The sequence below is a fragment of the Centruroides sculpturatus genome, unplaced genomic scaffold (assembly GCF_000671375.1).
Source record: "Centruroides sculpturatus isolate CEXI.00-Female unplaced genomic scaffold, Cexi_2.0 scaffold18, whole genome shotgun sequence".
Lineage (NCBI taxonomy): Eukaryota > Metazoa > Arthropoda > Arachnida > Scorpiones > Buthidae > Centruroides > Centruroides sculpturatus.
The window spans coordinates 184,487-197,851 of record NW_019384302.1 but is presented as its reverse complement, the minus strand read 5'-3'; the positions used below and the strand labels follow the sequence as shown (position 1 = coordinate 197,851).

At 32.2% G+C, this 13,365-nt stretch overlaps 1 protein-coding gene across 2 annotated transcripts in view; it reads right to left on the bottom strand.

Moving 5' to 3' along the window:
- Window positions 1-3,500: 3,500 nt before the first annotated feature.
- The window catches only part of LOC111613021 (sodium/hydrogen exchanger 8-like), a 49,344-nt gene continuing 39,479 nt past the window's right edge, over window positions 3,501-13,365 (bottom strand). Inside the window, exons 16-17 of one of the 2 annotated variants that reach the window (XM_023354419.1) lie at window positions 4,014-4,142; window positions 3,501-3,883 (exon numbers count right to left, since the gene is read on the bottom strand). In XM_023354419.1, coding sequence (XP_023210187.1) covers window positions 4,035-4,142 — 108 coding nt within the window. In that variant the 3' untranslated portion in view covers window positions 3,501-3,883; window positions 4,014-4,034. The remainder of the gene's footprint in view (window positions 3,884-4,013; window positions 4,143-13,365) is intronic. The other variant, XM_023354348.1, reaches the window with a different exon arrangement.

The window sequence follows — 13,365 nt, the reverse complement described above, 5'->3', positions numbered from 1 at the left end:
TATCTACCTTAACTTAAATTTTAATTTCGCCACCTCTGAGACCGGATGCGGAAAAGATGGCAGTCTCTTTACCAATAATGTCGGCAGGAAGCTTCAATTACAAGACGGAAATTGCCGTAAGAATCATCTGGAAGTGGATCTCATCCGCTAAGTGAATTGAGATTTTTTTTTTTTTTTTTTTAAATGAGGCTACAGCATCATCATCAAACAGAACCACTGGGATAACATCCTACTTTCGAGCGATTTCCGCTTCCGCTCTATCTTCTGTCGCCGTTTGAAGTCGGATAAACAAAAGAAAGTCTCTTTTCAATAGAAATTCACGATTCTTTCTTCGAAGTGACCAGGATTTATAAGTATTTGTTCGACCCCAAACTGACGAACGATATCGGAAATCGACTAGGAACCGTGAAGTTGGGTAGTGACGATCGATCGTTCGAAAACTTCCTCCATCCGGATCGATCCAGTTTAAAACCTTTGGCACTTTGTAACCGCAGTTTGTTCGCCCTAAAGTCGGGATTAAGGGAACCATTTTGTAGAGCCAAAGTGTAAATAATGTGACTGTACTTAGTTTACTCACTAATATATCACTTTTCATCAGTAGTTACCGTCTGGAGGATGGATGGTGACATTTTGAAACGGTAAGCAGATGAATTTCGACCCGTAGGGATCATCCTAATCCTAAGTTTCGGGAATTGTTTACGTAGTAGTTTATTAAACAGTTGCTCAGGAGAATTGAAACCATCTCATTTATTTGGTTGTTTACGAATCTACAATATTTAGATATTTAGAGGTTATTCGAGCGATTGGAATGAATTCGCTAAAGGTCGAAGGTTACTAGAGGGGTAAGCAACGTGTACGAATCGAAGAAAACGGCTAGAATCAATTCATTTCTAAGTTAGAGACCGGAAAGCTGACATTCCTAATGTGGCATCGATGGCAATTTTTGTCATCTGGTATCGAAACCGGCCACAAAAGTGATAAAGGAACCGAGATATCGAACCAGAAGGAAAACAATCCGGGTCATTTATTCAACGTCGCGGATCTTCGCCATCCCGAAACACCTGAGATTTAGCTCGTTTTGCATATCTCACGCACCACAAATCTGGAATTTCCATCTACGACCGTAAATGACCCGGAAGGATTCGCTTTTTGGAGCTATGGGATCACTTTATAAATTCAAAATGGCCGCAAACGAGATACAAGTATGCTGTTCTGTCGAGTGGCGGATTTAGAAAATTTGAACGAACATAACTAATAGAAACAGGTCGCACTAGCGTTTCAGTCCGATGAAAATGTCAGAACAATGGATAAAAGGGGAAGATGGCTTACAGCTTCATCCACTTTTTGACCCGAACAGGACCTTAAATTCTGAACCGGTGCCGGATTTACGCACGAATCGAACACGTTTAAATTCAAAATCTAAATCATCGTGGTATAAAGAAATGTATTATTTGAAGATACTTCTTGCACAGTAGCTTTCTGTATGATATGATGGAATTAGATGCAAACACTGTATCGTTCCTCCAAATAATATTTTATATAATTTTAAATTGTCATACTAGGATATTTTCATAGTCACGACTATTAAAGCACTAAAATGTACACACGAAGAGTGGCCCGAAAATCAGTTAACCACGTCTTGATTAATTCGGAAGTCTTATATATTTTAGAAATTAAAAATTCATCCATTTTGCACCTTTGTCGTTTCAAACACTAATTTAAAAAGTTGAATCGAGCGAACAAATGGGAAATCTGATTTCAAAGAGCTCTTGTACTTTTCTTTTAAAAAAAGAACAAAACAACAATTGAAGATTTGATATTTACACAGAAAATTCACTATCGGATTTTCAGAAAGAGGCCTGTAAATTGAAACCGTATCGCAAGAAAGGGAAGAAGAAAGTATAATTTTGATTATGGATATGCTTTTATGATATACGACACTAAAAATATCCACAACAGAAATTTGTTGACTTGGAAATCGAACGATTCTTTTGTATAAAGTATGTCCTTCGCCTCACTAGTCACAGTTCGTGTTACGGCTTCTTATTGTGAGTAACAACGAAACGTTTCGTATACAAAGAACGATGACGTATAAGTGAATATTTAATGTAAACACACCAGAATCGAGGAGTAAGCGCAGAAAAAAAAGAAATCAATTGCATCCTTCAATAACCAAGAGCTGCCATTTTAACTATAAAGAATTTTTTTTAATGTTTGTTAGTAAATTAATTATAACAAATAGGAATTTTTATTTTTAAAAATAAAGAATGTTTGAATTACAAAACACTCGAATTATTGTAGCGTGCAAATTTATGGTAGTAGTACAGTACGTTGATTTTTTTTTTTGAATTAGGAATTTAAATTTACAATAATTCAAGCATTTGGGTAAGAAATATTGTATTAGAATATTGACAATTGTAGGTAAGGCATTGTTTTTGTATCCATCTACAATACTTTGACACTGATTACAAGCTGTGATTCCGAATGGAATATTTTGTTTAAACAATTTTCTCTGTCTTATCTAATGGATCGATCGATCATTCAACACATCCAATTCAAATCACTTATTTTGCGAAGGAATCGATTATTTTACAATAACTACATCTCCGACACCCATACTTTCCACCCATTTCTCTCCATCAGCCATTAATTTATTCGCATTCGGAAGTTTGCCTTCGATTCGCTTCGACGATTAAATTTATGGCATTTTCTCCTTATCGCCAAACGATTTCGAGGAAAAAAAACTCTCGAATTTTATATATAGAAATCCCAAAATACCCCCCCCCAGAATAAATTCCAATTTAAAAGGTTATTCTGGAATTAACAGCGCGATCGGAGTATAATGCGTACCTTCGATTTCCGCTTCTTCGACGTCGAAAATTGCCGGATAACAGAATTAAACCGGTTTGGAGTGTTCGTCCTACGTCTAACGAACGTGTTTATCCAAAAAGTAGCATTGGACTACTGCGAGATTTCCGAATTTTAACAACTGAAGATGAGACTTTTAAGTTTACGCCCGCAGAGGAAGAAAACTTTCAAACTTGAATGAATTAGTTTAATTGAAAGAAAATTTTTAAAAAATCAAACTAATTTGGACCAAATTTGAGATGATTTACCGAGATATTTCGGCACTTTAATAACGAGGAACTATCAAAATTTTCCAACTTCTCCCGTAGCACTATTCAACGTACAGGCCGCCCAAAAGTCAATTAATCGCTATAAAAACTACTACTTACAATATTAGAGGAATTTATAACCCGTAAACTCGTAAGAGAAAACAAAATGAATCGGGACACAAGAAACAATATATGATTAACTGACTTTTGATCCACCTATACTTTAAGATCGTCTCTAAGTTCATATACCTACAGACAAATCTTAAATATTGCACGAATGACGGGATCGATGTACTGGTCGTGATGCAACAAAGCTGAACAGTATAACAACGCTTCAATAACACGTAGAGGAGTGCAAATTTCTTTTCAAACACCGCGACAGAATTGAAAGGAAAACATGCTTAACTTTATTAATTAATAAACAGTCAATCACCCGATTACAATCAACGTCGCCGGATGAGAGATGCCGTCTTTCAAATTTCGATCATCATCGACGCAATAAATATGAAAACGATCTCACAGAGATTTTTTTCCTTCTTTGATAATTTACAGCACTTACACTAATGAAAGTGTCAAAATAACAAATTATATTTAAACCGTATGGCAGGAGGCCAAACGTGGCTCGAAATCTTACAAAAATTCGACTCGTAACCGACGAATCGACGGTCGTTACGGGGCGTAACGCGTATAGATGGTTAGTTAGTTCGCACATCAACCGCTACGTGGTCCTTCTGGCGCTGTCGGCGTTGATTCGGTTATCCGTTCGTCTTGAATGGGGGAAGAAAAGGAACCAATTAGAAAAACTTTTTAAAATGCCGATTCCGTTTAACCGGAAGTTACGTGCTACAATAAGTGACCATCACAAAAAACGAAAACGTGCAACGGGACGACATTTACCTAAGTAGGTTTTTTTAGTGCTTACATTTCTCCTCCGTCCGTTTCCTCTTCCGTTTCCGAGGGTCCTCTTATGGCTTGGTACCACTGGTTGGTCAGGTCTGTCATCTGTGTTTTGCAGTCCTTCACCTCCTAAATTAATCGTACAAACGGTTTTCATGAAATTATCGGTCTAGGTAGAGGGTAACGCGTCCAAATTAGTTTATATTTAACACCTGGTATCAATCTAACAAAAAAGTATGCTAAAACTCCTTCAATTTTTGTGTACAAATTACAAAGATTACGGTTGCTTTTAACACAGAAAACGGTAACTCCTCGAGCGTACACTAATTAGGAATTTTTTAGTGTATTACTCGATAACTTGTATCCGTAATTAGTGACAACGTGCAAGTTTTTGTTAAGATTTTTTTTAGTGTTCCTTAGCAAAAATTTTTCTACTTTTACGAAATTTGAATAAATACTTCGTTACCGATTACAATTTCTCTAGACAGAGAGCACCTTTCTAAAAGATTGGTGTTGATACTTACGAGGTATTAGATTAACCAACTTGGTAATCCCCGGGAAGAGCGGCTCAACCATCAATCCTCTGATGGCATCATCAGAGCGTCCCATGAGGACTTAAAACTACTCGTGTCCCGGGATGGGGATTAAAAGATCCCATATACAAACCTCCTGGATGTACGAGATTAATTACGCTGGCATCACTTCCAAAGATGATAATCACTTCTTTGTACCAATCTTCTAACGAGAAATTAGCATATTTTGGTGTTCAATTTTGTGTTCAGTCTAAATAATTGCTTTTTTCCCCAAATATGCAAAACGGTTAGAACAGAATGCGAAATTATTGAAATGTTTTACTTTTTCAACAATGAAACTAAATGGGTTAGCAAGAGTTTTGTTTATTAAATAGGCCTAATGTATATTGTTAACGTTATAAAAGCCACTTGGTCGATAGTTATCATCAAAATAATTGATTCCATGCCTTTACAGATAAGGAAAAACGCGTAAGAATTGGCTGAATCGAGAGGAAACTACGAAGTAAAATGGACGAAAATCTTCTAGAGGTAAATCACGCATTTTTATAGTAAAAACAATTTTAAAAAATGCAGATTTTTTATTACAAAATATCAATGCCTCTAAAGATCATAAATCATGATGATTAGAGTATAAAAACTATCTTTGAGAAGGAAGGAAGGAAGGAAGCTTCGGAGTCGCGGTGAAGCAAAGACACTTCGATACATTTTAGCTGAAAAACCGAAGATGTTAGGAACGAATTTTCAATTTATTCAATTTATATATAAAAAATAAATAAATAAAAGTACTGGAATATAATAAGACTAATAAATGTAAAAAAAAACAGCTTAGACTTTATCAATTAGGCAAGTTACATCATATTACATACAATATTCAAAATGCTTCGACGCCAAACAATGTCGAATGAGTCCCTACAGACATACAGAACGTACTTCAAATAATAAAGAAGAAGAAGAAGAAAATCAATGACGTGTAGAAGAACAGAGCGAGCTGCTTTATTCTGTTAAGCAAAATCAATGGTGTTTATCCAAGCGAACTCCTAAAGTCATTAACCTTCTACAAGAGCTCTCAGCGGTATCTTGTTTAGGACCCTTAAAACTGTCAAATTTGCAAAAAAATATATTCAAAATTTGGCTAGAAAGTGTGAAAATCATCATCGTCTACGATAAACTTAGTAGCAAAAGCAAATGAAAGAATAAATTGTAGTAAAGTGGCCGGTAAGATAAGTGACACCTCATCCTTTTTCCAAGTATCTGCGACACGTGTAAGAGATTTTTATAGCTGGCAGGTGTTACAAATGCGAGTGGAAGTGGAGTAAGAACCTCCATCTTTTCCCTATTAACCGGCTCAAAATGATGTCGAAAACTTCATTAACGGCTTTCATTGATCATCCGATAGGCATTAAGGGGATGACAACTGCTAGAATATGCAACTACTAGCGGAAGTTTGTGAATGGAATGCTCTCTTAATTAAAATTATTCGTGCCTTTAATCGAACGAATTCAATTGAAACGGTCCCCGACCTTTGAAAAAAAACTTTTTTCCAATTAAAGTTGTCTTATTTTTCATTCTGTTCTTTGCAGATCCGCACATTTTGATTTTCTCAGAATTTATCTAAACTGTAACCATTAAAGACTGCAGTTGAAAGTTTTTTTTGTTATTAAAGCGGCTTCTAAAACCATCAAAATCATCATCTCGAAAGGAACATTTTTGGGAGGTATTTGTGTCCAAACAACTCTCCACGATGATAAAATATGGACGAAAGAATCGTCGAAACTACGAAATAAAATGGATGAAAATCTTAAATGTCTGGATTTAAAATCACGCATTCTTATAATAAAAACATTAAAAAATGCACAGATATTTTATTACAAAATATCAATGGCTCTGAAGATCATAAATCACGATGATTGCAGTGTAAAAAGCTTAGAATAACCTTAGTTTGCACTAGTATACGAACATTATTTTATGCGAAACATTCCGATGATGATGCAGGAGGAGAGAGAGAGAGAGAGAATAAAACTTCTATCCCCCTCCTCATCGTTATCTTATGAACTGCAATTTCTTATTTTCAATTACGTCAAAGGCACTTAAAGCGTACTAAACAGCAACCAGACGAGACTTTCCACTCGGGATAATCAATGGAAATTACACCACAGATTGTTATAAAAAGAGCACGTCATCTACCCATTACAAAAACGGATTAATAACTGAATAAATCATAATAAGGCCGACTCTACTCTACTCTACTCCTCTTACATTTTATATAGAAAAAAAGTCGATGGAAACGGCAGGCAAACATAACAGATCAGCACAAGTCCAGCTCTATTTTGGTGGAGAAAACGACCCCGGAAACCGAAGATCTCGTTTTAACAATCTTCGAAAAAGCATCGATTATATCGACTGGAATAGCCAAGAAGATCCTCTTTAAAACCATAAAATTCTATACTAAATGTGACATTAGGAGAGAGAAGAGACTAAGGAATCGATTTTCAAAGTTATATATAAAAAGTTTCAGTAGAGAAATCACGAAGAAAGCTTCGATTCTATCGAATTAAATTGTTGAAAAGTCAAGAAAACTATCAAGCAGAGGTTTCTATGGCCTTTGGTACGAAGAAAACACTCATTGCATGTACTAAAAATTGATTTTTCAGCATTAATTAATTAAATATTTTATCAGAATGCACGAGTAGAAACATTGATAAAACTGAAATTTATATGGATATATTTAAATTTCCTAACTTGTATAATAATTAAGGATGGCAATTAACATGGATCTTACGGAGCCAAATTATCATTTGCAATTCAACATCGTTACAGATTAACATCACAATGCAACTGATAATTTAAGCCATTCGGCATCCCTTTTGGCCTTATCTAACCCATTTAATGGTATTAAAACATAATTATAATTAAGAAACAAGAATTTCGTTGGTAAATTAACACTAAGAACATTTCGGAAGATAAACTGAAGATACTTCATTAGGAAATTTATCTTTTTTTAAAGGTTGCGGATAGAACTCTCACCTGGTTTCTATTTATACGTTGGTTGTTTTGGTTTCTCTTGGATCAATGCTACAGCTAAGCTTCTAAAAAAGTCGATATAAATGAATTCCAGTTTTTTGTAATAACAATTTTTTATTCTAAGCAAACAAACCCGTATTTATTTTCATTTTTTTATATCAAGAAGTTAAATATCCAAGATACATTCCCTTTCAACTTATGTAAAATAAGATTACATTATCAATTATTTTGTTTTTTGTATTATCTTGTGTGTCCCTATAGATTAACATTCATTACTAACCTTTAATCCCTCGCCAGATTTCATTATTTCTTTTACTTTATTATCTTTCCAGTAGCAGAATAAATGCTACCAGAACACCAGAATCTTATTTTTTAACGATATTTACTACACTACTAAATCATTGGAAAAACTTCAGAGTAGGCTCTGCAGATCTCACTTATCTATAGGAATATCTGGATGAATGACACATTTAATGAAATATTATTTCTGAAATGACTTATTATGTTATAATATAACGTTCAAAAGGTGCATTAATCGTTTGGTATTTATAAACAGGCAAAATTAGCTCTTAATGGAACAAAAAATACTAAAAATATTTTTTAAAACAACATATATGATTGAGTTTATATATTGGTGCTTCAAGATGTCTCAGCCATCTTACTATAACAGGAGAGATAAAGTTAAATAAAAATACGATCATTTACTAACAAACACATTTTATATCTATAAATTATACAACTTAATTTAAATTTCTATCCGAAGTCATCATCTTAAAATCTCTGTCTAGATTCCCTCTGGAGAAATTTACTCGGGACGTGGACGATATTCTGAAAACTGCATCCATTCATAGATATATTATTGATTATAAAACAATATTGAAAGTGGCAAAAAATAGTCTCTAGTTCATCTTTGGCATTCCTTCACAAATTTTATTACAACGTATATAAGACAGTCTCTGAAGACAAATCAAACTCAAAATTACTTTAATTTTAAACGTTCATTCCAATAAAGCGTAAATCCAAACTCAAATTATGAAAAAAAAAACTTAAAAGTTATCTGTGAATACGTGCTTAAAAAGCAAAATATGATTTTCGACAGCATCCGGCTTAATAGTTGGAAATTGTTGCCAACCACATTTTATGTCACAAAGTTTACATCTAATGTTTCTTGACTTAAAGACAAATATTTATAGCAGTTTAGTTTAATAAATTCCATGTAAAATATTCCATATGAGCATATTTCAGTTGTGTTTACGGTTGTCATAAAAAATTAACTATACAAAACCTGTGAAAATTTAGTAATGCTTTGCATCTCACCTTGACATGCTTGTTTGAATGGTAACAATCACAAAATTGCAGTTTGCAGAGACTAACAGAAAGATGAGAATAGTTTTTGCAAGAAAACATTCTAAGTTTCTTTAACAATTTTTCACCTTACAGATGTAATCAAAATAAATTTTTTATTCATTTTAATAAAAAAAAATAACAATTTACAAAGTCCTAATTAAAGAAAGCCTCTAAAAATTTACGCAGGATGGCACAGATCGGCCACACAACCCTTTTAAAATAAAGGGAAGAATGTTTCGTCAAAACGCAAAAATTTTGATAAGTAAATTGAATATGCTCTATTGAAATGACAGTATTTTCAACTTCCGGTACTGACAGAAATGGGTTTTTCAGGCCAAAAAAACCAAGATTTTTAAATTGGAACATATTTTTTTTAGATCTAATTTGAAAAAAATACTAAGAATTTTGTCCCAAATGTTTTTTCTGAAAATACCTCTGTCAACCATAAATGATCTTGAAAGTGTGATGTGTGGAGAAAAATAATACCCACAAAAATAAAAAAATACCTTATTACAAAGTATTTTCATCAATATTAACATACTCTGGACGTAGATGATAATGCTAATTATGAATGAATAAAATGTAGAATTTTGTTGCCTAGTACGAAATACATAAAAAAAAAATAATAAATATTTAAAACTATAAAATTAAAACTACAGATTTAGAAATTATTTCAAATATATTTCTTAGTAAGAAGTTAACAGAATACAGGTTTACATAAACTGGCTTAACTATTCAGTGCCAATTTTAACCGCCGTTCAATCAAAAATACTCAAACCGAGCAGAGTTTCCACTGATGCAAGCATCTAATCTATTCAAAAAAGAATATTTTGCTCAAATAACTTCATAGAACATGGCTACATAGATCACTATGACCTCTTTGATAGATGTAACTGAAAATAAAGTATTTGAAATGAAAATGCAAACACAGGCATAGGGTTTACATTTGAGGAGATGCTTGAGGAGATTCAGCCAGCTGAAAAGTATGTCGACGAAACGGTTTATAACAAGGTTTTCCCAAAACGAGTTTGTCACACTTTCCAGATCACTTTATGGGCAATTGAAGCATTTTCAGAAAAAAAAAAAATGTTCAAGACTTAATTTTGCTAGTTTAATATGATTCTAAATGTAAAAAAATTTGACTTTTGGCCTGGATGGCCCATTTCCAGCAAGTATCAGTTGCCATTTGATAGAGTGAACCCAATTTATTTATCAAAACTTTTAGGATTTTTAATGAAACTATAATTTTCTTTCATTTTAAAGGGGTGCTTGGCTAGTTTGTGTCACCCCATATAACTCATTTATTAATAAAGGTTGCAATTACTAGTGTTTAGCCGTTGCCAATTAGAGTTTGTTACAATATGTTCTAGATCCAAACTAAACTTTAATGAATTACAATTAATTTTGGAAACCAAGACAATCACTTAAAAAGAAATGAACTGCATTGTTTTAATGTAATTTAATTAAAATTCTCTACAAAATCATGTCTCAAATTCTAAATGTCCAAACAAACCTTTAGAATGCATCAAAGAAATTTTTTTCCAACTGAATGTCAACTTAAATTTATCATAGTAATTAAAATTAATTTAAAAATTAGAAAATAAAAATCGATAAAGAATTGCTTGCATACTTTATGATTGTATATTAATTTACCTGATGATGAAAATTGATAAACTGTCATTTTATCATAAGTGTAACAACAAATACTTCAAAAATCTTATTTATATAAAAAGTAAGAAGCCTCTTTCAATTTATTAAGTTGTTATAAATAATCCTCTTCCATTAATTATAAATGAAAATGATTTAACTACACTGTCAATTAAGCTCGGAGTCAATAAAAATCTAATTCTGTTTGGTGTGGTCGGACAATACATGGTTAATGAGTTCTGGGCCACCTAAGATATATATTTTAAAATTATTTTAATTATGATTAAAACCAATTTTAAAACAGTTGCACGTTATTACTTGTGATTCAGTTGCTTCTGGTGACTTAATATTCTTAACACATTGACTGCCATAAGAAGCTTAACATGGTACACACAGAGTTTACCACAATAGCCTTCAGCATCAACAGTTTATTCTCAAACAGTTAGTTTTAATAGCCAGTGGAAGCAGCTTTTGTTTCCCAGATAAATGTAACTGCTATGGAGCTTAATATATACAGCTATCAGTAATTGTAACTACTTTTGGCCTGTAGCTAAGTGAATCTACAGTTGATTCTCGAAGATCTGAAAGGTTCATAATTGAAATTCAATGAAATGCAATCAAACCACAGGTAATATATATATTATGACAATGCAACATTTATTGCATTTTCATTAAACACGAAAGCAATTGATTTTCTATAGTTAATATTGAAAATATCTAAAATATGATTTAAAAAAAACATTCTACAAGATATAATGTAAACAATTATTTTTCTTTAAGTTTTTCTTTAACTAGACATGAAGCAATTGAAAGAAATAATTTTTATTGCATTGTATGCAGTGGAATCTCAATTGGGTTGTTTCTGTCAATTTTTGTAAGATTTTCATAACATACAAGGTGACTACGACATTTCTTATTATCTACACTTTTTAACACAGGTTCACTTTTTCTGAACTTGTATTAAATTATGATAATTCTCCAACTTTCTTAGGTTAAAAACAAAATCATTTTTGAAATTTATATGTCATTTTTTCATTTGCCACCTCCTGATGTAGAACGTGAGCATTCACTACAGCAGCATCCATTAGTTCAATGGCCAGTTTTCAAAACCATTTTACTCCCCTTTATAATAAAGTGGTGTATGTTTTCACTTGATCAGCCAAATCAATATACATAATAGTTGTAATCAAATTACAACAAGTGTCTTTATTTTTTTAGAGTAGTTTTAGAGATTTATATGTAGTAATTAAATGTACATTTTCAAAAACAGTTGACCGAAGAGGGGCATTGCGAGTCCGAAACATATATTAACTGAAATTGAATAAATAATGAAAAACTGCCTACTGTCCAATTGATCACATTTCATTGTGCTAAAGAAATAAAGAAAAAGAAAAGACACTGTTTCAAATTTACAAAGAAGATTTTAAAAAGCTAGAAACAGCAGTCTACATTCAGAAGAGAAAAGACGTACAGAAATCTCGGAAAAACAGCAAATTAGTAAGCAGAATAAAAGGTGAGATAAGTAAAACTTGATATAGACTACTTTAAGAAACACCTAAGAGAAAAAACCTTTGCATACATTATCATTACCTAAATTTATTTCGAGAGCCTTACCAACTAGGGATAGAGAATATATAAACTTTAAAATATTAAAAGCTGCTATGAAGTATAAGTATATTAAGATTAGAATATTATGTATTTATTTTAGAATTATAGTTTATTGTTTATTTTTAAATTTACATTCTATTTTCACATTCTATTTCATCGTGACTGAGGATGATCAGTTAAAACAATCAAAAATGTTTTTATTAGTAAATTTATTTGTTGGATTTTTAAAGGTGTTTTTTCTTGAAATCATAAAAGCTGATAAATCAAAGCAACTAATAGTAGTTACACAAGAATGGGTCAAAAGAAAAAAGTTAGAAACAGTTGAAAATACAAAATTTCGAGAACTACCAATCAATCCTACTCAAGTAATATATATCAAATTAAAAAATAGAAACTAAGCTACAAAAATTAAACAAACTAAGAAAGGGAGAAGCACCATTTGATTCACGTGGCCTTAACAGCCAAAATTTGCACTAATGGCCATGTAAATTATATGCCGATTCATATGAAAACAAGTTTATTCTTGTTTAAGTGCAAAGTTTCCTGATATGCTTGCTCATCATTTTGCTTTCTGTGAGTGTTTCTATTGCTTTTATTAAAGTTCTTCATATTTTTTTTTATTTAATAAGATATTAGGATTTTTTTTTTCTTTAGCATGATGAAGTGCGATCAATCGGACACTAGGCAGTTTTTCATTATTTATTCAATTTTAGTTAATATGAATTTGGGCTCACAATGCCCCTCAGTCAACTGTTTTTGAAAAGGTACATTCAATTACTACATATAAATAAATTTCTAAAACTACTCGTATAATTTTGAGAGTGAACATTACCATGAAATGCAAATTAGAAGGTGATTTTTATGATGTAAACATAATTTCTTAAGATGGGTGCATGCATGATTGTTCATTTTTTCCTTTTTATGCTTTTTTACAATAAATAAAAGTTTGTATAATTAAAACTTCTCTTAAAACATCAACAATGCTATTTAACATATTCTTTCCAAAGGCACTTGTAAAATGAGAGTTTTCCGATCATGAATGCACTTTTACAGTACTTAGTCATATTCAGCATCAAACACAACAGTACCAAGCTCATTAAAGCAATTGGCTACAAAGCTCTTCCCTACTCCAATTCCAATCCCATTCATCACTTAATGTCACACTGGTTTTTCATTTTTATTTTTATTTTGAAGAT